General features: G+C 34.3%; 1 protein-coding gene across 1 annotated transcript in view; it reads left to right on the top strand.

Moving 5' to 3' along the window:
- Nucleotides 1-25,794, top strand: part of KLHL4 (kelch like family member 4) — a 72,645-nt gene that overhangs the window by 29,583 nt on the left and 17,268 nt on the right. Inside the window, exons 2-6 of the mRNA XM_081125887.1 lie at nucleotides 766-933; nucleotides 1,320-1,456; nucleotides 11,448-11,644; nucleotides 18,452-18,664; nucleotides 21,524-21,710. Coding sequence (XP_080982013.1) covers nucleotides 766-933; nucleotides 1,320-1,456; nucleotides 11,448-11,644; nucleotides 18,452-18,664; nucleotides 21,524-21,710 — 902 coding nt within the window. The remainder of the gene's footprint in view (nucleotides 1-765; nucleotides 934-1,319; nucleotides 1,457-11,447; nucleotides 11,645-18,451; nucleotides 18,665-21,523; nucleotides 21,711-25,794) is intronic.

Below are 25,794 nucleotides of genomic sequence, written 5' to 3'. Positions count from 1 at the left end.
TATTATGTGTTAATTATATATCACTAAAACTGTGAAAAGAATATAAAAGGTGGAAATGTGCATATTTTCTTAATGGGTTTGACATATTGTCAATAATGTTATGGATCTCTAAAGGCTTAAGATTTTTAAAAAAATACTTCTGTTGGCCCGGCGGGGCGTGGCTCAGCAGTTAAGCGTCGACCTGGGATCCAGGCGATCGGGGTTCAGTTCCCGGTCAGGGCACATGCCCAGGTTGTGGGCTCGATCAATGACTCTCATCATTGATGTTTCATTCTCTCTCTCCCTCTCCCTTCCTCTCTCTGAAATCAATAAAGATATATTTAAAAAAGAAAAACAAAAGAAAGAAATACTTCTGTTGTTTAATGAGTACAGCATGGAGAAGCATCAGGTCCTAATCAAATCTGAAACATTGTGAGTCCTGCCTACAGAATCATGCTTAATGTCATAATTATGATACCAATAAATATTAAAGATAAATGCTGGCATTTTGAAGTTTATGTTTGTGCATATCACAATTAATCTTAACCCTGCAGCTGAACCATACATATAATGGTTCCATTCCAGATATAAATACTAACCTTGACATTTTACTTTAATGGAAGGTTAAGCAGCAATCATAGTGAAATATTGAAAATCAAAGTGAAAAGTTTAGTTTACTTTAATCCAATATATTTCTTTTAGGAGTTGGTGTGCCTAAATTTCCACTGCACATTAGTACACTGACTAGGAGAATGAACTATATTCTCACTCTCATCTCCCTTTCAGATTGCATACTCAACATCCTGAAGAAATGAATCTCAGCATATCTGACGAGCAGTTCTATTCTGTAAATCATGCAGAGCAAACTCTCCATAAAATGGAGAACTACCTGAAAGAGAAACAGCTGTGTGATGTGCTACTCATTGCTGGACACCTCCGAATCCCAGCTCATCGGCAAGTATCCTTATGCAGACAGAATATTTGGTGACTATAGCAAATATAAATGAGAAAAAATCAGTCCATTTATTACAAATTTGAACATTGAGGAAAATAGATTTTTATGATCCTATATTTAAAAACATTACCATATGTGATTCACTTCCCTGTGGGATATTTGGAAGACCCAAACTTTTGAGAAATTGATGAAGAAAAACAGCACAAATCCTCCAAAGAATATCAACTTATTATTTGCCTTTATAATTTCACTGCACTTTACTGAACTGTGAAAGCTTTATACAAGAAACAGTCTCACCAGTGTTAAAACTTACTGACTCCACTTCATGCTTTTCAATAAGATTATGGACTGACTTAAGTTCCTATGAAACATTATTTTTTTCCAGGTTGGTTCTCAGTGCAGTGTCTGATTATTTTGCTGCAATGTTTACTAATGATGTGCTTGAAGCCAAACAAGAGGAGGTCAAGATGGAAGGAGTTGATCCTAATGCACTTAATTCCTTGGTGCAGTATGCTTACACAGGTAAGTGCTTCGCATACATTAACTCATTTAATCCTTATAATAATTCTATATTATATAACCCACATTATTATTGTTATTATTATTCTACAAGAAAAAAAATTAAGAATAGACCAGTTAAGTAACTTTCTTAAAGTAATATGGAGCAGAATCAGTATTTAAATTCAATACACTATAAAGAGCAAGAGGTAAGAAATATGCTATAAAAATGATGACCACAAGAAAACAGAGCTATTTGAACACAAATATATAAGAACACCTCTCTCTTCTTGAATAATATAGATACATTCTCATTTGTAAAAATGAGACTAGAAGTGGGATATTTTACCTCTACATTAAAGATTTAGCCAGTCTCTTCCTTTGATATATTTAAGTTATGTTTACTCAATTTATAAAACAAAGATAACAGGATGAGTTTTGGGGCCAAGTAGTATGTATGTATGTATATATGTGTGTGTGTTTATGTATGTATGCATATATGTATTCATTCATTCTAACTTTATTGAGGAATAATTGACAAATATAATTGTATGTATTTAAATTATACATGACCAGCTGGTGTTGCTCAGTGGTTGAGTGCCAACCCATGAACCTGGAGGTCACGGTTCCATTCCTGATCAGGGAACATGCCTGGATTGTGGGCTTGATCCCTTGAAGGGGGTGTGCAGGAGACAGCAGATTGATAATTCTCTCTCATCATTGATGTTTCTATCTCTCTGTCCCTCTCCCTTCCTCTCTGAAAATCAGTAAAAAAAACCCAGTATACAATCCTGTATTAACTGCAGTCACCATGCTGTCCATTAGATCCCAGAACTTCTTATAACTGAAAGTTTGTATCATTTAACCTACATTTACCATTTTCAACTCCCACCCCTTTGTACCCACCAATTTACTTGTTTTTTTTATGAAAGCCTCATTTTTATTTTTTATTCCTCATACAAGTGATACTATACTTTCTGTGTCTGGCTTATTTCACTTAGCATAATGCCCTCCAGGTTCACTCATGTCACAAATGGCAATACTTCCATCTTTCTCATGGCTGAATAATATTTAATTGTATATAGCCCCATTTACAAATATACACATTTTCTTTATCAGTTCATCTGTCAAGAGATAGATAGGTTGTTTCCATATCTTGGCTCTTGTAAATAATGTTGCAATAAGCATCATAGTGTAGATAACTCTTCAACATCGTGTTTTAATTCTCTTAGATATTTACCCAGGACTGGGGTTTCTGGATCATGCAATTCTATTTTTAAAAATATTTTAAGAATCTTCTTATGTTTTCCATAATGACTGTATCAATTTACATTCCCACCAAGAGTGCACAGTGGTTCCCATTTTTCCAAAGCCTCACCAGTGTTGGTTGTACCCTCTGTTTTTAATATTAGCCATCCTAATAGATGTGAGGTGATACCTCATTGTAGTTTTGATTTACATTGCTCTGATGACTAGCGCTGTTGAGCACTTTTTCATGTTCCTATTGGCCATTTGTGTCTCTTCTTTGGGAAAATGTCAATTCATGCTCTTTGCCCATTTTCTAAATGGATTATTTTTGTGTTATAAAAATGTATAAGTATTTATATATTTTGGATATTAACCCTTTATCATGTATATGTTTTGAAAATAGTTTACGTCATTCTATCGGTTGCTTTTTCAGTTTATTTTTTGTTTTCTTTGCTGTGCAGAAGCTCTTTAGTTTAATGTAGCCCCCCTTGTTTATTTTAGCTTTTCTTGCTTGTGCTTTGGTGTCTTACCCAAGGAATTATTGCCAATACCAATGTCAAAGAGCTTTTTTGTTATATTTTCTTCTAGGAATTTCATTTATTTTGAAATTAATATTTTTCTTAATAACCAGGTCAAAATTTAATGTCTATAGCAAGTGAATCTTTAGGTCTGGATATGATACTAGTTCATTCTTCTATGGGTCTTATGAGATATATAGACAGGGCTCTTCCTTCAAAATCCAGGACAAGAAACAACACAGGAAAGTCTGCTGATGCACTGGACCCCTTTACAACATATTTTAGAGAGTAAACCAAATATAAAGCATCTCACATATGTATTACTCTTTTATTTACTGTTTTGTAATATATAGAATCCATATTAAGGTATTTTACAAGGCCAGATTGTATAATTTATAGAATCCATAAGAAATACCATTCTTTATAATTTACCTGTAGCTTGGTTTAAATAAAAAAGTGACAATATAACATCAAAATAACATAACATTTGTAATAATTCATCAGCAATATTTGCTCCAAAATAATACAGATATATCAATATAAAAGAAAGAGTTTAATTACTCTGATTTCATTTTCTTAAATTCTTTGCAGATGTTTTTTAAACAGAGTCTATTATTATACCTAACAAAATAATCATATAAGCAATTTTGTATTTAAGGACTGTTGGCAACATTTGCTAACTTTTGAGACAATGTCAGGTATCAACTCCAGGCATAATATAGGATGCTCCCAAAAATGTATACACACATTTTAAATAATTATAAAGACAGGGTTTATTAAAATACATTTCATTTTCAAAATTGAGCTATCAGCTGTTTAAGTGTTTATATATTTTTTCAGACACACCGTATTTGGGCAAAGTTATCCTGCTCAGCAAATAAATACAGATGACAAAATGGTATATAAGCTCAATGTCCTCTTGTACTAAGATGTTTTTCTTTTTTTAAAAAATTTACCTTTATTGTTGAAAGTATTACAGAAGTCCCCTTTTCTTTCCCATTGATTACCTCCAGCCAGCACCCACCCTCTTCCAGACCTCCATAGTATTGTTTGTGTCCAAGGGTTATGCATAAATGTATATAAGCTCTTTGGTTAATCTCTCTCCCATTTTCCCATCTCCCTCCCTTCTGAGAACTATCAGTCCATTCCATGCATCTATGCCTCTGGACCTATATTGTTCATCAGTTTATTTTATTCATTAGATTCCACATATGAGTGAGATCATGTGATACTTGTCTTTCTCTGACTGGCTTATTTTGCTTAGCATACTTTCCAGGTCCATCCATGCTGTCCCATAGGGTAAGAGATCCTTCTTCTTTACAACTGCATAGTATTCCATAGTGTAAATGTATCTCAGTTTTATTATCCACTCATCTACTGATGGACACTTGGGCTGTTTCCAGATCTTAGCTACTGTAAATAGCGCTGCAATGAACATGGGGGTGCCTAAGTTCTTTCTGAATGGTGTTTGGGATTTCTTAGGATATATTCTTAGTAGTGGGATCACTGGGTCAAATGGTAGTTCCATATTTAATTTTTTGAGGAACCTCCATATTGTTTTCCATAGTGGTCACGCCAAGTGTGCATTCCCAACAACAGTGTAGTAGGGTTTCCTTTTCTCCATGTCCTTGCCAGCACTTGTCATTTGATGATTTGTTGATGGTAACCATTTTGTAAGGTGTGAGGTGATAATATCTCATTGTTATTTTAATTTGTATCTCTCTGATGATTAGTGACTTTGAGCATTTTTTCATATGTCTCTTGGCCATCTGCATGTCCGCTTTGGAGAAGTGTCTATTTAGACCCATTGCTCATTTTTTAATTGGATTGTTTGTCTTCCTTTTGTTGAGTTGTATGAGTTCCTTATATATTTTGGATATTAACCCCTTATCTGATGTATCATTGGCAAAAATGTTCTCCCATAGAATGGGCTCCCTTTTCATTTTGTTGATGGTTTCTTTTCCTGTGCAGAAGATTGTTAGTTTGATGTAGTCTCATCTGTTTATTTTCTCCTTTGTTTCCTTTTCTTTAGGAGAAAAATCACCAAACATACTACTATGAGAGATGTCTGAGATTTTGCTGCCTACCTTTCTTCTAGGATTTTTATGGTTTCACGACTTACATTTAAGTCTTTTAATCATTTTGAATTTATTCTTGTGTATGGTGTGAGTTGGTGGTCTAGTTTCATTTTTTTGCATGTACCTGTCCAATTTTCCCAACACCATTTATTGAAGAGACTTTCTTTATGCCATTGTATTCTCTTACCTCCTTTGTCAAATATTAATTGACCATAATGGCATGTGTCAATTTCTGGGTTCTCTGTTGTGTTTCTTTGATCTATATGTCTGTTCTTGTGCCAGTACCAGGCTGTTTTGATTACAGTGGCTTTGTAATATTACTTGATATCTGGTATTGTGATCCCTCTAATTTTGTTCTTTCTCAAAATTGCTGCAACTATTCTGGATTATTTTTGGTTCCATATAAATTTTGGAGTATTTGTTCTAGATCTGTGAAATATGCCATTGGTATTTTAATAGGAATTGCATTGAATCTATAGATTGCTTTGGGTAGTATGGACATTTTAATGGTGTTAATTCTACCAATCCATGAACATGGTATATTCTTCCACTTGTTTGTTTCATCCTCTATTTCTTTTTTCAATGTCCTGTAGTTTTCCGCATACAGGTCTTTTACCTCCTTTAAGTTTATTCCAAAGTATCTTATTTTTTTGTTGTTGCAATGGTAAATTGGATTGTTTTTTAGTTTTTCTTTATGAGAGTTCATTGTTGGTGTATAAAAATGCAATTGACTTTTGGTTGCTATTTTTATATCTTGCTACTTTGTCAAATTTATTTATTAAATCTAGTAGTTTTTTGGTGGAGTCTTTAGGGATTTCTATATACAATACCATGTCATCTGTGAATAATGACAATTTTACTTCCTCTTTTTCAATTTGAATGCCTTTTTATTTTCTTCTTCTCTGACTCCTGTCACTAGGACTTCCAATATTATGTTGAATAAGAGTGGTGAAAGTTGACATCCCTGTCTTGTTCCTGACTTTAGGAGAAATTGTTTTAGTTTTGTCCATTGAGTATGATGTTGGCTGTAGGTTTTTCATACATGGCCTTTATTATATTGAAGTATGATCACTCTATTCCCACTTTGCTGAAAGTTTTTATCAAAAATGTGTGTGGCCTTTTCTCAAATGGTTTTCTGCATCTATTGATAGGATCATGTGACTTTTGTCTTTCAATCTGTTCATGTGATGTATCACATTTTTTGATATGAGAATATTGTATCAGCCTTGAATCCCTGGAATAAACCCTACTTGGTCATGAAGTACAGTGGTACCTCAGTTTTCGAATGTAATCCATTCTGGAAGACCATTCGAGTTCTGAAACATTCGAGATCAACAGCCAACAGCTAGGCCTCAGAATCTTGCACTCAGTGGAAGCCCAGTAGCATGTTTGACTTTTGAGGCATGTTCAAAAACCGAAGCATTTGCTTCCAAGGTTATGGCTTTCGTAAACTGAAATGTTCATCAATGGAGACGTTCAAAAACCGAGGTACTACTGAGTGATTTTTTTAATACATTGCTGAATCCAGTATACTAATCTTTTGTTAAGGATTTTAGCATCTATGTTCTTCAGGGATATTGGCCAGTAATTTTCTTTCTTTGTACTGTCTTTACCTGCTTTTGGAATTCAGATAATGCTGGCCTCTTAAAAAGAGCTTGGAAGAGTTCCTTCCTCTTGTATTTTTTTGAATAGTTTGAGAAGAATAAGTGTAAAACTTGCTTGTAAATCCATCTGTTCCAGGAATTTTGTTTCCTGGGAGTTTCGTCTTTTCTGCTTCATCTTCATCAGCAGTGATTTGCCCATTCAGATTCTCTGATTCTTCAACACTCAGCTTTGGAAGATTGTATTTTTCTAGGAATTTGGCCATTTTGTCCACATTGTCTGGTTTGTTGGCATAGAGTTGTTCATAGTGTTTTCTTACAATCCTCTTTGTGTTTCTTTTGGATCAGATGTTTCCTCGCCTCTCATTTCTGATTTTATTTATATGAGTCCTCTTTCTTTGTTTCTGTATGAGTCTGGCTAAAGGTTCATCAATCTTGTTTATCTTTTCAAAGAACCTGCTCTTGATTTCATTGATCTTTTGTATTTTTTTATCCCTATATCATTTATTTCTGCTCTAATGTTTATTATTTCCTTCCTTCTATTTACTCTGGGATTTTTTTTACTGTTCTCTTTCTAGTCCTTTAAGTAGTTGGGTGAGATAATTTATTAGCAATTTTTCTTGTTTTTTGACGTAGGCCTGAAGTAGAATGAACTTCCCTCTCGGGACTGCTTTCATTGTATCCCATAAATTTTGGGTTATTGTGTGTTCATTTTCATTTGTTTCCAGGATGTTTTTGATTTCTTCATTGATCTCTTTGGTAACCCTTTCAATGTTTAATAACATGCTACTTAGATCCCATGTGTTTGAATTTTTTTTTAGTGTTTTCCCTGTTGATTTCTAATTTTATGCCATCATGATCCAAAAAGATGCTTGATATGATTTCAATCTTCTTGAACTTGTAGAGACTTATTTTGTGTCCTAGCATGTGGTCTATCTGAGAATGTCCCAAGAGCACTTGAGAAGACTGTATATTGTGCAGCTTGGGGGTGAAATGTTCTGTAAATGTCAATAAAATCCATCTGATATAGAATGTCTCATTTACTGTCACTTTTTCCCTGATTTTTTTTTCTGGAATGTTTATCCAGTGGTCACTGGGGTGTTGCATTCCCATACTATGACTGTATTGTAGTCGATCTCTCCCTTAATGTCCTCTAGATTTATATATATATGTATATTTAGGTGCCCCCTATATTGGCATATATGTTTACCAAGGCTATTTCTTCTTATTGAATCAACCCCTTTAGTATCATATAGTGATCTTTATTGTCTTTTGTTATGGCCTTCGTTTTGAAGTCTATTTTGTCCGACATGAGTATTGCTACACCAGCTTTTTTTTTCATTTCAATTTGAATGGAAAAAGTTTTTTCCATCCCTACACTCTTATCCTGTATGATTCTTTTGTTCTGAGGTGGATCTTTTGTAGACAGCATATATTTGGGTCATGTTTTCTTATCCATTCAGCCACCCTATGTCTTTTCATTGGAACATTTAATCCATTTACATTTAACATTATTATTGAAAGGTACTTATCTATTGCCATTTTAATTCTTTATGCTTATGTTTCTCTCTCTTGATTTTTACATCTTGAATTACAGCAGTTCCTTTAACATTTCTTGCAATGCTGGCTTGGTGGTGATAAAGCCTTTAACCTTTTTTCATCTGGGAAGCTCTGTATTTCACCATCTATTGTGAATGATAGCCTGGCTGGATACAATAGTCTTGGTTTCAGATCATTGTTTTGCTTTACCCGGATAGAGTATACTTGGTTTCAGGTCCTTGTTTTTCATTCTGTTAAATACTTCATGCCATTCACTTCTGGCCTGTAGAGCTTCTGATGAGAAATCAGCTGACAGCCTTATGGGGGCTCTTTTTAGGTAACAAATTGCTTTTCTCTTACTGCCTTTAAGAGTCTCTCTTTGCCCGGCCAGGCGTGGCTCAGTGGTTGAGCATCGACCTAGGATCCAGACGATCAGGGTTCTATTCACTGTCAGGGCACATGCCCGGGTTGTGGGCCCCATCCCCAGTTGGGGGCGTGCAGAAGGCAGCCAACCAATGACTCACTTATCATTGATGTCTCTCTCTCTCTCCCTCTCTCTCTCCTTTCCTCTCTCTGAAATCAATAAAGATATATTAAAAAAAAAAAAAGGTCCTCTCTTTGTCTTGAATTTTTGGCATTTTAATTATGATGTGTCTGGGCATGGGCATCTTTGGGTTCTTGCTTGGGACTCTCTGTGACTCCTGAAATTGTGTGACTTTTTCCTTCACCAGGTTAGGGAAGTTTTCTGCCATTGTTTCTTCAAACCAGTTCTATAACCCTGCTTACTTTCTATATTTTCTGGTACTCCTATGATGCAAATATTGTTATGTTTCATGTTGTCCCACAGTTCTCTTAAACGGTCCTCCTGTTTTATTATTTTTTCTTTTTGGCTCTCTGAGTGTTTTTTTCTACCCTGTCTTCTAATTTGTTGACCTGATCCTCAGCTTCACCTAATCTACTGTTTATTTCTTCCAATGCATTTTTTGTTTCTATGTAATCATTCTTATTTTCCTTCATAGTTTCTTTTTCTTTTCTCATGCTGTTGAGCATCCTTACGATCAGTATTCTGAACTCTATAACTGATAGATTTCTTATCTCCATTTCATTTATCCTTTCATCTGGAGAATTCTCTTGTTTTTTCATTTGTGCTTTTTTTTGTCTCCCCATTTTGTCTGCCTATTTGGGTTTGTTTCTATGTATTAAGTAAATCTGCTAGGACTTTCAGTCTTTTTGGAGGATCACTGGTCAAGGTCAGTGTCAGACACTGTTTTTGACTGGTCTTGAGTAACCTGTTTTGAGCTATCAAGGATCCACAGCTGGTGGTTCCTTTTGTTGAGGCTAGGTGCATTTGTAAAGGACCAAGATGTGCACCAAGGTGTGCTTTTCCAAGCTTTAGGTCCAGAAGCAGATCAGGCAAATACACAAAGCACCCAGTGATCAGCCCTGCCTGCAGGTTTATTTCTATCCTGAGTCTCTTAATGACCCTCAGACTACAGACCACAGCAGAGTGTAAACTCCACAAGGTGGGTCGAGATGTTTTCCATCCAGGTAGGGCAATTGTTTCCTACTCAGGGAACAGCTGCCTGGATTGTAAAGGTCTGTCTGAGAATTTTGTCCTCTGCAGTGTAGGAGAATGACTCAGCCCAGGAATCCAGAAGGCTGTCCTCTGAGATTTATTGCCAGAGGCAACATCCCTGGATTCTTCTCTCATAGCTCTAGACCATTCTCCCTTCCTTCTTCCAGAGTCCATGGTGAATGGCTACATATGAAATTTTGTGCATTAGCCCTTTAACAGGGTTCCTACATTTCCAGCTGTCTCTCCCTGGCAGACAGAAACCGCACTGCTTTTCAAAACCTGATGTTATGTTAGCACCTTTCTCAGTTCTGATGCTCTGGGCTGAGGAGCTCAGCTTGAGATTTAGACCCCAGAGTTCTCAATGGGAACACCCCATGGCTGAGATCTCTCTCTGTGCTTTCAGCTGCTCCCTGTGGGAGCCTGGCCAGCCCTCCATTGTCTCTGCAGTTCCTTACGGTCTCTATGCTGTCTCTAATTTATGTCCTTGGTTATGAGGGTGCTCTCCAGCTAGTCTTAAGTAGGTTATTCAGGATTGTTTTTCTATATTTTAGTTGTAATTCCAATTTGGTATTGGGAGAGTGTCAGTGTAGCTTCCATGTAATCCGCCCCTATCTTTACATTTTTAATTGACAAGCTATACATAGCTCCTTTGCTGAAATCACACTGAAATGACAAAGGGTGGTTCAATACTGCAAAAGTAAAATGCCCCAGGGCCCAGTGCAGAAGCAGCCGATGGAAAAGCTGCAAAATATTTTCCCATACAAATGATAGATACCTGTATGGCAAATTTTATTACCCTTATATAGTATTGCATAATGCCCCTTGAACCTTAATATGAACAGTTTTTCACTTAAGATTTAGATGCATGTCTAATATGATAAAACCATAACAAGTGGTTTTTCTTTGCAATGAGGGTATTCAGTGTTCATTTGTTAGAGTGGTTTTTGATTATCTGGTCTGGCCTCCAACAGCCATCTTATTAGAGTTTATACAGACTGTCGTATATATCTTGGGTTTAAACATTTGTTACTGTACTCTTGAAAATATAACCTCACTATTCTCAGAGGAAAGACTCAAAGCACCCAGTGATCAGCCCTGCCTGCAGGTTTATTTCTATTCTGAGTCTCCTAATAATCTTCAGACTAGATCACAGCAGGACATAGGGAAGAGATTAGCAAAGAACATGTATGAAGATATGCATAACTCATGAACACAGACAATAGTGGTATGAAAGCCTGAGGAAGGAGTGAGAACAGGGAAAAAAGAGGACATCTGTAATACTTGGAACAATAAAGATAAATTAAATATATAAACAAACACACACACACACACACACACACACACATATATATATATCCTTGCTATTGAAAGAAAGTCAAAATTTCAACTAGCTAATATGTTTGTGTCCTACTTTATGAGACATATAATCATTGTTTACTTTTCCAAAACATCTAGGTGTCCTGCAATTGAAAGAAGATACTATTGAAAATTTGCTGTCTGCAGCTTGTCTCCTGCAGCTGACTCAAGTCATTGAAGTCTGCTCCAATTTTCTCATAAAGCAGCTCCATCCTTCAAACTGTTTAGGGATTCGATCATTTGGAGATGCCCAGGGTTGTACAGAGCTCCTGAATGTGGCACATAAGTACACAATGGTAAAATCAATTGATTCAAATTAATTTGTAGTAATAATGTATTAACCCATTATCTAACTTTTGGATTTTTTACAGCTATATTTATGTATGTGTATATATAAATATATACACATTTGTGTACAAAACTGTTCAAGTCAATATTTTAGTTTTGGGATAAAATTAAAAGGCAATTTAAGCTCATATAATTTATAAATTACATGCAAATAATTGAAATTAGATTAAAATATTTGTCTGGTTGAGCTGTACTCAAGCAAGTTTCTCATTTTTAAAACTAAAAAGGTTTACTGGAGTCCCAAAGCCTGGAGAAATGAAAATATTGCTCCCAATTAAATTGTACAAGTACCTATTTCAAGTCAAACCCACACTGTTAACAAAATACAATTTTCTTAATATATTTGCACTATTTGAACTTAAGTTTGTAAATTTGTACAAATTATGATTTATAATGAAAATATTCAGTGAAGAAAATATTAATGGATTAATACTGACTGGAATGCTTAAGAACTATCAAAATTAATAAATCAGACAATTCTATTCAATGGACTTTTTATGTCTTAATGAAAACATAATTTGCTTAAAAGCAATTTGTAGTCCAATCTTGTAAGTTAAGTAATTTAAACTACCTCTCAATTATATTAGTAATTATAATAAATTAAATAAGCAGGTTCATATGTTAATTATTTGAAATTTGCATGGAATAAGAGTATGTTTATTCACACAAGTAAGAGTGACATGAAAGATCGCTCATCTTTAAGGAGGCAAAAAAAGGTAGACATGTGGTAAACATACCCTTACCATTATCAGGACACTAACTGCCTGATGCAAAGAAGAAAATCAACTTTTTAACCTCTGAAGCAGGAAAGAACACAAGAGATGGATCTTTCTGTGAACCCAATAAAAAGATAAATATTTTAAGTTAAGAAAGTGGCTACAATTATTTAAGATTCAATACTAAAATACAAGTACATAAAAGTGAGTTGTGGAGAAAAACATGCCTAAAAATGACATAAAATTAACATTAAAATTTTAGGATTGTGATACATATAAATAAAGATTATTTTTCTAGAGTTTTATACAGATCTTAATATTTCCAAAGTTCTAGTATTTGAATTCTCTGAAAATTTATTATAAAACTTTCCCCCTCTTCTTTCCATCCTTGGTCAATGTTGAAAATTTCAAGTTCAAACATATTCTTTAAACAATGCCATTGTGTGGAGAACCATATTATACTTAATTGATATTTTAACATATGTCATTCAGTTATGCTACTTATATTACTATATCTTAAACACAGATGCCATATAATTTATAAGAACAGCAGTTATATAGATTAAATGTTAATACTACCATGAAAGCCAAACATGGAAAACTTCAAGTTAAATTACTTAAATTCTTGAACTAAATATTAACAGTTTCCTGTCTCATATCTTACTTTTGCAGACAAAACACATGCTGATACACAGCTTGAATTATTTTTGTTTCTCAAAACCAACTTCTCTTCCTTTTCCTATTATGTGACTGAAACTGAGTTTTAAAGCAGGATGTGCATAAAAACACAATATTGTTGTCTTTTTTAATCCTTCTTTTTCAGTTATTTTAGTATTTATTATAAATGGAATTAAATAGGTAAAAGTCTTGTTATAATAATGCTTTTGTAATACTGTATTTATAGTATAAAAATGCTAGTAATTTAAATGATTCTATTACAGTTTGAGTCACAGACTATATAAAACAGATTACTCTCACTAATGTGTTTGGGTGTCACTCAGAAACACCCTCATAGACACTTACAGATTTACAGAATAGTACTGTCCAAAAGTCTAGACATTCCATAGTTCAGTTTAGATTATATATAAAATTAACCACCGTAATCATATAAACAGTTGTCTATATTGATGAAACATTCAGCAAGTATGCTACAGTTATTTAATAAGTTTTACAACAATGTAAATGTAGATTTAAAAAAATGAATACCTGATCTACTTCTGGACATGGAGCTTGGAAACGTAAACCTTGGTGCACATCGTGACCCTTTCCAAACACACCCAGCCCCAGCAGAGGGAACTGCTGAAAGTTTCAAACAGGGTACTCAAGGACATTCACAAACAGCATCTGACATTGGCTTGTACCAGAGACCATCCAAAAGATTGGGAGTCCTAGCAGATCTACCTAATAAATAGAAACAAATACAAATAGGGAGCCAAAATGGGGAGACACAAAAACAAACCTCAAATGAAAGAACAAAATAATTCTCTAGAGAAGAGCTAAATAAAATGGAGATAAGCAAATTATCCGATATAGAGTTCAGAATACTGATCAGAAGGATGCTCAACACATGAGAAAAGAAAAAGAAATTATGAAGGAAATTAAGAATAACATAGTAGAAATAAAATTAAAAAAAAAAAAACATTGGAAGGAATAAACAGCAGATCAGCAGATTAGGGGAAGCTGAGGATCAGATCAACAAATTAGAAGACAGGGTAGAAAAAAACACTCAATCAGAGAACCAAAAAGAAAAAATAATTATAAAACAGGAGGACCATTTAAGGGAACTGTGGGACAACATGAAACATAACAATATTTGCTGGTACTCATAGGACTACCAGAAAATATAGAAAGTAAGCTGGGTTATAGAGCTGGTTGAAAAAACAATGGCAGAAAACTTCCCTAACCTGGTGAAGGAAAAAGTCACACAATTTCAGGAGTCACAGAGAGTCCCAAGCAAGAACCCAAAGATGCCCATGCCCAGACACATCATAATTAAAATGCCAAAAATTTAAGACAGGGAATCTTAAAGGCAGCAAGAGAAAAACAATCTGTTACCTACAAAGGAGCTCCCATAAGGCTGTCAGCTGATTTCTCATCAGAAACTCTACAGGCCAGAAACGAATGGCATGAAGTATTCAACCGAATGAAAAACAAGGATTTGAAACCAAGAATACTCTATCCGGCCAGGCTGTCATTCAACATAGTTGGTGAAATAAAGAGCTTCCCAGACAAAAAAAAGGCTAAAGGACATTATCACCACTAAACCAGCATTGCAAAAAATGTTAAAGGAACTACTGTAATAAGAAGTTGAAATAGAATGAGAAACATAGGCATAAAAAATTAAAATAGCAATAGATAAGCATCAATAATAACCACAAATCTAAATCGATTAAAGGCTCCAATGAAAAGACATAGAGTAACTGAATGGATAAGAAAACAAGACCCAAGTATGTGCTGCCTGTAAAAGACCCACCTCAGAAAAAAAGACTCACACAGGCTGAGAAAAACAAAACAAAACAGCAAAAACTTCTTGAGGGCTTTAGGGGAATGATCTGCAGCAATAGTCATAGTAGGGGACTTTAACACCCCACTGACTTTACTGGATAGATTCCCAGACAAACAATCAACAAGGAAACAGTGACTCTAATTGACACACTAACTCAGATGGATTTAATTGACATTTACAGTTCACTCCAAAGCTGCAGAATAGACATTGTCCTCATGTGCCCATGGGACATTCTCAAAGATATACCACTTATTAGGACACAAAACAAGTCTACAAGTTCAAGATGATTGAAATTATATCAAACATCTTCTCAGACATTTATACCATGGAATACTATGCAGCTGTAAAAACAAAGGATCCCTTACCTTTTGAGACAGCATGGTGGAACCTGGAGAGTATTATGCTAAGTGAAATAAGCCAGTAAGAGAAAGACAAGTACCACATGATCTCTCTACTATGTGGGATCTAATGAACATAATAAACTGATGAACAAAATCGATCCTAGATAGAAGCATGGAACAGGCTGATGAATCTCAGAACGAAGGCAGGGGTGGGTCGCTAGGTGTGAAGAGGTTAACCTAAGACCTTATATGGATATTTGCATAACCTATGGACACAGACAATACTGTGATGAAGGCCTAGGTGGGTTCAGGGTAAAAGGGATCAATGGTGGGACAAAGGAGACATTTGTAACACTTTCAACAATAAAGACAAGTTAAAACATAAAGAAAATGAATACCAAACCAAATGTACAAAAAATACTTTTGGGAAGGTGCATAGAAGAAAGTGTTTACCTTGAAATTAAGAGAGAATAATTCCAAAATAAAACAATTTAAAACAATTTAAACAATTTAAAATTAATCTTTATGCCATATCTAGATAATTTAAACCAGTACATTTATTTTTTTCTCTAATTATATTGCCAGGCTATTTTCAATAATCTCATTAGGCAGCCACTCTGAAGCCATAACAAGATCTATCCAAAAATCCAACTTCTGGCTGTATTTAAATATAGCCATCATATAAAACACTTCAATAATTTCTTAACTTTCTCAAATGCATAATTCAATTTGATTGACTGTATATGACCCACATTGGCCATTGAATATGTTTCATGCACTGGGATGATTCATGAGAAGTCAAAATATCAAATTAAGTGTTTGGAAAAATTTTATTCCAACCCTCATGGAATAACTTTGAGAGGTTCAAGACTTCGTTGGAGGAAATAACTGAGAAAGTAGTGGAAATAGCAAGAAAACTAGAATTAGAAGTGGATTGTGAAGTGTGATTGAATTACTGAAATCTTATGATAAGATTTTAAAGGATGAGGAGTTGCTTCTTTTGGATGAGCAAAAATAAGTGTTTTTTGAGATGAAATCTGCTCCTGGTGAAGATGCTGTGAAGATTGTTGAAATGACAACAAATGATTTAAAATATTACATAAATTTAGTGAATAAAGCAGAAACAGGGTTTGAGAGGATAGATTCCAAAGGAAGTTCTACTGTGGTTAAAATGCTATCAAATAACATTGTATGCTACAGAGAAATTATTTGTAAAAGAGTCCATTAATGCATTAAACTTCATTGTTTTCTTATTTTAAGAAATTTCCATAGCCACTTAATTACTTACTTTAAGAAATTTTCATAGCAGCTACCACCCTGATCAATCAGCAGCCATCAACATCTAGGCAAGACCCTCTACCAGCAAACATACTATGTCTCATTGAAAGCTCAGATGATAATTTGCATTTTTTAGCAATAAAGTATTTAAATTAAGGTATGTACTTTATTTTTATAGACATAACTTCATTGCATAATTAATAGACTACAGTGTGGTTTAACATAAATTTTATATGCACTGAGAAACCATGGTTTATGGTTTAACATAAATTTTATATGCACTGACTCACTTTATTGTGATATTCAGTTCATTGTGGTGGTCTGGAATTGAACCTGCAATATCTCCAAGATAGGCCTATACTTTGCCATTTACTGCACAGGAGACCAAACAATCACATAGCTTGTTTTCCTATCAGAATAATTCCACCTTCCACAAGACTGCATTGGTGATGACAATATTTTTTAAAGAAATCTGATAAGTGTGAAACTCTGTACATGTGTTATGTAGTATTAGTTGTAAGACTAGCTCCATTATTTTGCTGTAGGCTAGAGGCTTTTCAACCAAGGTAATCTGCTACCAATAAGACACTCAGTTCTTTCTCAATTGCTTGCCTTAGTCACAAGAGGGTAGTTTGTCTAAATAAGTAAGTTAACTTGCAATTTATGGTACCAGAGATTCCTTATGGCTCTATCAAACTTGATGATTTTTGTATGGCTACGTTTGCTGTTCGACTCAGTTCCATAATTATTAAACTCAGAGTGGAGCTCAGGAAGTGATATGATTTACCCAGATTCCCCAGTTACTCAGAAGCTGTCTTAAACTGCTTTCAGAATATCTATTTATTGTAAAATGTAAATTACCAACTAGACATGTTTATCGTCTTTTCAGAAGTATTTTTTGTTACATTTGAAATTTGAGATCTTTATTATAAAAAATGTTGGAAATGATTATTGTGTTGTCAAAGAAAAATATATAACATTATAAATTGAAAAAAACATAGTGGTGTTTCAATAAAATAAAGTTGAAACACAGCTGCCTGAAATTTGATGGTTGACAAAACACCCTGACAGAGGGAAAATTGAGGTATAATATATAAAAATTGAAAGATAATCCCATACCCCTTAATAAAACCCATGGGAAACTCTTAAATGATTCTGAATCTATAGATTGTTAACCATTGCAAAAGATACCTTTGCCTTGATTAATAGATGACCATGCTTTTCCATAAGAGAAAAGGGTTTTGTGTGTGTGTGTGTGTGTGTGTGTTTTGTTTTGTTTTTAAATATATTCCATTGATTTCAGAGAGAAGAAGGGAGAGGGAGAGAGAGAGAAACATCAATGATGAGAGAGTCATTGATCAGCTGCCTCTTGAACGTCACCTGCTGGGGATCAAGGGAAAAGGGTTTTTCATCAATCTTTTTTTTTTCTTTTCATTTCAACATCTCAAAGAAATTCAGTAGGTTGTTCTCTGTGTTTACAGCCAGAGCTAGCTCTCTCTCCCAGACATTCAAGAAAACCTCCAACCTGAAAATTTTCAGCCTTCTCTTAAGGCTTTTGGCTAAAGACCAATATGACATTAGTCATTTCTGTAGTTATAAGCTGTTGCCACCTACAACAGCTGAGAGAGAAAAGCACTTGTATCAAATTGTACACTATCCTTATGAACTCTGAAACAGTTATGGTCTTTCCTTGTGTTTTTAAATAATTTCCAGTAGAAGCATTTGGCTCCTCAGCTTCAGAAGACTTCCCCATGCTTCTTGCTATAGGCAGCAATAGCACCTATTTATTATAAATGCATATATATGTATCTCTGGCCTTTTGTGAATTTTAACAAAGTGAAATTCTTTGACATGCTTATTTTGTTAAGAAATGTCTAAAGTACAAAGTTTCAGTAGATAATCTTTCTTTTCTAGGAACACTTCATTGAGGTAATAAAGAATCAAGAATTCCTCCTGCTTCCAGCTAATGAAATCTCCAAACTTCTGTGCAGTGATGATATTAACGTGCCTGATGAAGAAACCATTTTCCACGCTCTGATGCATTGGGTGGGACATGATGTACAGGCTAGGCAACAAGAGCTAGCCAGGCTGCTTTCTTATATCAGACTGCCATTACTTCCAGCACAGGTATGGAAATGTACCAATAATGTAATTATAGTTCAGACTACCACTAGGCATTAATCCATTCCTGGTTTTTCTCATTTTATTTTATTCAGAGGATTTTTGGTTTGAAGTGTACAGGGTTTATTTGGCAGAAGGACATACCCAACCTTCAATTAGCAATATTAGTGATGAAAAGAGAGGAAATAAAGATTTTTAAAAACCTACAGATAATCCCCAAACTTCAGCATACTCATTTGTTGCAGTTTTCTCTCACCAAACAGCACTTGTAACAAACAGGAAAAAGGACAGCTAACTTTTTCTTTCCCAGCTGACTTCTAGGCAAGGAGATAATTTTCAGTAGAAGAGCATCCCAGAGGGGACTGTAGAAAGGAGTTAGATTCTGGATAATACCTACTAACATGGATAATTAGCTACTATGATTGAAAGTGTACTATAGTAGTTTCAGATACACTTAAGCAATATTATAATGACATCCAAGTCATGCATACTGAAAGCCTATAGTAAAAATGATTCTAAAAACCCTTGGATAAGATTTAAGATTGACCCAACTCATACTGAATATTAGTATGTGAAATTTAGTGAAGTTAGAGTGAAGTCTCTACATAATTCTACCATTGGTGATAACCACAATTATTTCTCTGTAGCAAACTGACCAATAGTGGATATAATTTACATATTATATATTCATGAATATGTTCCACATATGCACACTTCATATACTATGCAGCTTGTGACTAAAATCCTCAGACATCATCCACTTTGGAAGGAGGGACCTTATCTGTACTTAGTGGGGCAGAAGTTTCATAAACATTAAAATAAATTGATTTTCAAAAACTTAATAATTAAATGTTAAAGTTGAACTGCTAGTTTCTCTAGTTTGTTAACTTTCCATTGGTAATTAAATCCCATGGAAGTACATATTTATTCTTAAGTATCTATCCATATTTAATGAAAGAACATTGGCTGCTCTCCTAAGTATAGCAAATTTATCCAAAAGGTAAGGCAATAGTAACATCAAAAAGAGGAACATTAAAATATATATGTTATTTTAGACCCAAGGTTAAGAAACTATAGAAATTTTATGTGTTCATATGAATGTGTATACACTTGTGTGTTATTCTCATGAGATGATCTATTCAACTTATTAGATTCTTTAAGGCTGTGCTGCTCAAAATGTCCCTGGACCAGCAACATAGCATTGCCTGGGAGCTTGTCAGAAACTCAATCTCTCAGGCCCCTACTGCAGAACTACCAAAATAATTTCTGGGGGTGATGCCAAAGAATCTGTGTTTTAACAAGTTCTCCAGATGATTTTAAGATATGGAAAATTTTTAGATGCTCTGGTATAAGGATCAGAAACCTTTAACTTTACAATGCATTAAATCTATATGGAATTCTTTCAGCAAAATGCTTAGTTTGAACTCTTTATTGCAGTGAGGGGAAATTTTTAGCCCAAAGACACAACCAGTGATTCCTTGGCCTCCCACCCTTGAGTAGGCCTTATGCTTAAAATGTGGACAGTGGGAACATTTCCTGGTGGCTGACTAATGGCATACAGAATATAAATTTCCAAAACAATTTTAAAAGTAACTGTAAACAAATATCCAATAAATTATATATATATATGTATATATACATATATATATATATTAATATATCTTTATTGATTTCAGAGAGAGGAAAGGAGAGGGAGAGAGAGAGATAAAAACATGAATGATGAGAGAGTCATTGATCGGCTGCAGCCCACAACCCAGGCATGTGCCCCTACCGGGAATCGAACCCCGATCGCCCGGATCCCAGGTCGACGCTCAACCACTGAGCCATGCCTGGCAGGGCTAAACATATTTTTAAATGGTCATAAATCTCTGAAGAATATTAAAAAAACAAATCAGAAAACTGTATAGCCCAGTTTTCAAACTTACTTTCAGAAGTGTTTGAATTAAGGAAATGCCTGGGTCTCACTAGTCAAGTCAAAACAGTGATTAATCAGAGATGACAGGTTGGAGTGAGAACAGAGCTGGAGTTAACCAGTACTGAACAGGAAACTTCTGTGAAGTTTTATGGAGTGAGATTAGCACCTCCATTCCAATAATCTGCTTGTTGCTATTCCTCCCCATGACACAGTGGACCCCAAACTCAAAGAAATTAATCTAAATAACTCTTGACAAAATTCTAAAACAGAGCTAAACTTCTTAACTCATCTCAGGAAAAATACTTTACCTAGCTCATCCCATTCAATAAGCATCTTATTGACTGCCTGGGAGTAATGGTTAGAAGGATTACTCACCTATCAGTGCTGATGCATTGGCACTGCTAACACAGGTACCGTACTGATGTACACATATACGTATAAAGGTAAAAAAGCCCTACTTTCAGAATACATTACAGAAATAATTTAATGATAAAGGTGCAGCTTCCTGGGGGTGATATTATTTTATTTTAACTGGGCATGTTTGTACCACCTCCCCTAAATCCGCCAAAAACATGACTGCTTCTCTAGCTCCATGCCACAGATTGGAAGATGCTTGCTTTGTGCATACAAAGCCATTTTCTTTTACTGCCTTCAGGAACACATTTTATGAGTGCTCTTTCACTTTCACTCTTCGAGATTATCGGCATATATATTTAAAAGATGGATATGTCAAATAAATCTTCATAGATCATTAGCTAACACCATGAGACTTTTAACCATTTTAAGTCATAAGTGAACATAAACTATGTGACTAAATGAGTTAAAATATTAAATAATAACAGTTCTACATTTGAATTAGCTTGAGTTTTCTCCAAAGTTATGTAAATAAAAATATGTCCTTTCTAATTGTGGGCTCTTCACTTTATGTACCACGTATCATTACTTTTCAGTTACTGGCAGATCTTGAAAATAGTTCCATGTTTACTGGTGATCTTGAATGTCAGAAACTCCTGATAGAAGCTATGAAGTATCATCTCTTACCTGAAAGAAGGCCCATGATGCAAAGCCCTCGGACAAAGCCTAGAAAATCAACCGTGGGCGCACTTTATGCTGTGGGAGGCATGGATGCTATGAAAGGTAATAGGAACAAATTAATTGATTTAGAAAGTATCATTCAAAAAGTAAGGTATATTCAGAACACCCGCCGAATTATAAGGGTAGTATTAAAGTCATATTTAAATGTGTATGCATCTAAAGCTAATTTTCATAAATAGGGTACTTTATATAATTTTGTAACCTGTTATTTTTTGTACCTTATGGGATATAACCCTTTAATTAGTGTTGGCTAAACTCTTAATAGAAACTTTTATGGCAGAAAATTTTTAATTTGAATATTCACTTTGCAATATATGATATTTTCAAGGAAAACTTGTTTAGGTGTATTATAAAAGGAAGGGTCTAGGTCCTCCAAAGTTGCTTTCTGACAGAAATAGAAGATTGGCCCCTAACTCCTTGCTGTCAGTGTCCTGTTAGATGCTCAAGGACCAATTAAAAAGAACCTCAACATATTGATAACAAGATCAGAAATTCAAACCTGGAATAAAGGAATGGTTTCACATAAGAATTTTATCAAACAGAATAGGGAATAGCTTCTGAAGCCAACATATCTGCCTTGAACCCTTCTTAAAACCAATTTTTTTATAGCTCTACCTCTTTACACTTGATTTCTCAGTCTGTAGCCCCATGTTGCCAATGAGGCAACAATGAGGCAAATATTTTGTGATTAAGGGTTGCCTTTGTAGGAAATAAAACAAATCCACTTAAAATTTGGCAAATCACACATATAAATGTCATTTGATACCTGTAGAAAATGATGCAAGAATCAAAGTTCTGTGTTACTGAAACTGATTTTCTTTATCTACAACTGGAAGATTATATAAGAGATACACCAATTAATCATAAAACTATAAAACAAGAGCTTGCAAATGCAACTATTTCTAAAGTAAGTAGTAGGGTATCTTCATAGAACTAATGTGCTTCAGAAAATAACTAATACAATGAGATCCTATAATTAATTTCAAGTCTGGCAACTTGATATTTTATTGCATTTTGTTGAATAGAATAATAACCACCTTTTGCTTTTAGTATTAAGGTATTTATTTATTTATTTATTTATTTATTTATTTATTTATTTTAAATTTATCTTTATTGTTGTAAGTATTACAGATGTCCCCCTTTTTTCCCCATTGACCCCTTCTACCTCACACCTACCCCCGTCCCCAGGCCTTCACTGCACTATTGTCTATATCTATAAGTTATGCATATATGCATATAAGTTCTTTGGTTAACTGCCTTTTAAAATGTGTCTTGTTTAGCCCTAGCTGGTTTGTTTCAGTGGTTAGAGCATCAACCTGCGGACTGAAGGATCCCAGGTTTGATTCCAGCCAAGGGCAAGTACCTCAGTTGGAGGTTCAGTCCCCGACCTGGGTCAGAGCATGTGCGTAACCAATGTGTCTCTTTCACACTGATGTCTCTCTCTCTCTCTCTCTCTCTCTCTCTCTCTCTTTCTCTCTCTCTCCTCCCCCCTTCCATTCCCGCTGAAAAAAACAATGAAAAAAATATCCTCTGGTGAGGATTAAAAAAAATGTTTTGTTTCATATTTAAATTAATAGAGTGCTAAATACAAAAATGTTAGCATAGTTATTCTTAATTTCAGATTAAAAAAAAAAATACTAACCTGCACAATGAGAAATGGAAAATTTTGTGTTCATTTGTTTAATTTTTATATTTATTTTCTAATTTCATTAATTTTTCAAGCTCCTGTTTAAGTTAATATTGCATAAGTGCATGTTACAAAACAAAAACAGACTCATAGAAACAGAGACCAAAGGTATGGTTAGCAGAAAGGAGGGAGTGGGGTGATAGGTAAAGAAGATGAAGGGGGAATGTAGTCAATAATATTGTAATAAGTTTATAGGGTGACAGATGATTACTAGAATTAGTGGAGTGCTCACACTTTAAGGTATAAAAATGTCAAATCACTATATCTATATTGTACACCTGAAACTAATATAACTAATGTAATATTGTATATCAACTGTACTTAAATTAAAAAATAAAATAAATAGTAGTAAGTATCTATAACTCCTTATCAGTTTCTAAAAATAGGTGAAATGCGCCCTGGCCAGGTAGCTCAATTGGTTAGACAGTCATCATCCTGATACACGAAGGTTGCAGGTTAGATCCCCAGTCAGGGCACATGCAAGATTCAACCAATGAAGCATAAATAAGTGGAACAACAAATATCTCTCTCTCTCTCAAATGATGTATGCCTATAATCCCATTACTCCATTACCACAGTTCGATATGTAAGGAAGTAAGGCCATCATTTTGAGATTCTCTGAGTACCTGGTGTATGGAAACATAATAGGTTTTATGGAAAGTTGCAGACAACTACAATAATAATAAAAACTACTATTTTTGAGTACGAGTACCTGATCCTTGATTGAGATTTTGCAAACATCCTTTCTAATCCCCACAATAATGCTACAAGATAGATTTTATTACCCCAATTTTACAGATGAAAAAATTAAGGCTCTTTAAGGCTAAACAACCAACTCAAGGACAAATACATAGAAATACTGGAAATGGAATTCTTACTCAAATTCTATGTCATTATTTGCTATACTGCCACTATCTTAGATGAAAGAGGAATGACAACAACAAAATTGACCCCTCTCTTTGCAGGCTTTAGCATCTATTGAAAAACCAGGGTGAGCATTTAAGAACAAAAAAACAAAAAAGAAAAGCAAAGAGGGAAAAAAACTAAGTATAGCAAAAACATTAAGGGGATAGCATTTGTCTATATAAATCAGTATTACATCTAAAAATGTAACTATTCACATTATTTCACAAAATTATAAAATTAATTTTTATATTATGTCTTTTCTTACAATGTCTTGTTTCCTTTATCTTTTTTTAAAGATACTTTTTGAACTTTCACCTTTTGATGTTTAGGAAATACAATACTTCCTCAGTCTTTAATTTCCTCTCTGACTCACACAATTGACTTGGAATTAGTTGTTAAAAATAGATATCACACCAAGTGCCTCGGGTTAACTATAATTCTTACCATGTATATTAAAAGAGTCATCGGAAAGTTGTATGAGCACAGAGTAAAAATTTTAAAATTGTCAAACAATAAACTTTGGGCTTTTGTATTCAGGAACATTTTGTTGATTGAAAACAATGAATTCTGAAAGACAGTATAACAAGGAACACATTAAAGGCTACTATAGTCATTTTTAGATTATTTTAAAAATAGATGGAGGAAATTACTAAATCAGATATATTCACAACTACAGGAACTATCCTGTTCCCAACAATACTACAAAATTTGGTTGCTTTTGTTACTTCTTTAATGAATCATAAATGAGGGTTGAGTAGGAGCTTAGAAATGAATTGAGAAACAATATTTGCAATACTTCAGAGCAGAAGCTCAATTTACACAGAAAAACTATAAAGTGGGTCCTTAGGATAGAGATCAGTAAAACAATCTGAATATTCTCATTAAATATAAAGCTGCCATACTAAGCTAGCTAGAGGATTTACAGTTTGAATAGTTGGAGCAATAGTGGAGGTGGGCAAATTGGCTGAAGAAATCTTCAGAATTCAAAATACAGAACTACCAGTCATATATGTTCACAGATCTAAATAAGAGATGTGGGATAAATATAAATGCTATATTTAATCCAATACCAAGAAAAAATTATCCTGGCATAAAGCAGACTTCTGTACCTTTCATTTTAAATATTTTGACTAAATACAGCTGACTAATATAGCTTGTACAATGTCCTAATTGCTTCACTATTAATATCATATCTATAATCTTAATAATTAGTGCAGCCTAGCTTTCATTTCCTAATTTAAATTGGCTCTTTGGCAAATTCTACTGATGAAGACCTTGAAATAAAGCTAAAATAGGAAGGAGAGGATAGGAAGACAGATTTAAGAAGATTGGAATGGGAAATGGAAACATAAAAATACTCAGAGAAAATTAGTGAAAGCAGTTGTGAGTTTGTACAAATTCCCATTTTAACAGTATAATCCAGTGATATTTAATGTAAAAAGGTACTTTGCTAAGTGGTGCTATTTGACTTCTCAGCATTCTATGTAGACAATAAAGCAATTGCTGATCTCTAAGCCAGCATTTAGCCAAATA

The sequence above is a fragment of the Miniopterus schreibersii genome, assembly GCF_964146895.1.
Source record: "Miniopterus schreibersii genome assembly, chromosome: X".
NCBI classification, from domain to species: Eukaryota; Metazoa; Chordata; class Mammalia; order Chiroptera; family Miniopteridae; genus Miniopterus; species Miniopterus schreibersii.
Note: the sequence above shows the minus strand (reverse complement) of the source record. Positions and strands in the feature narration are given on the sequence as shown.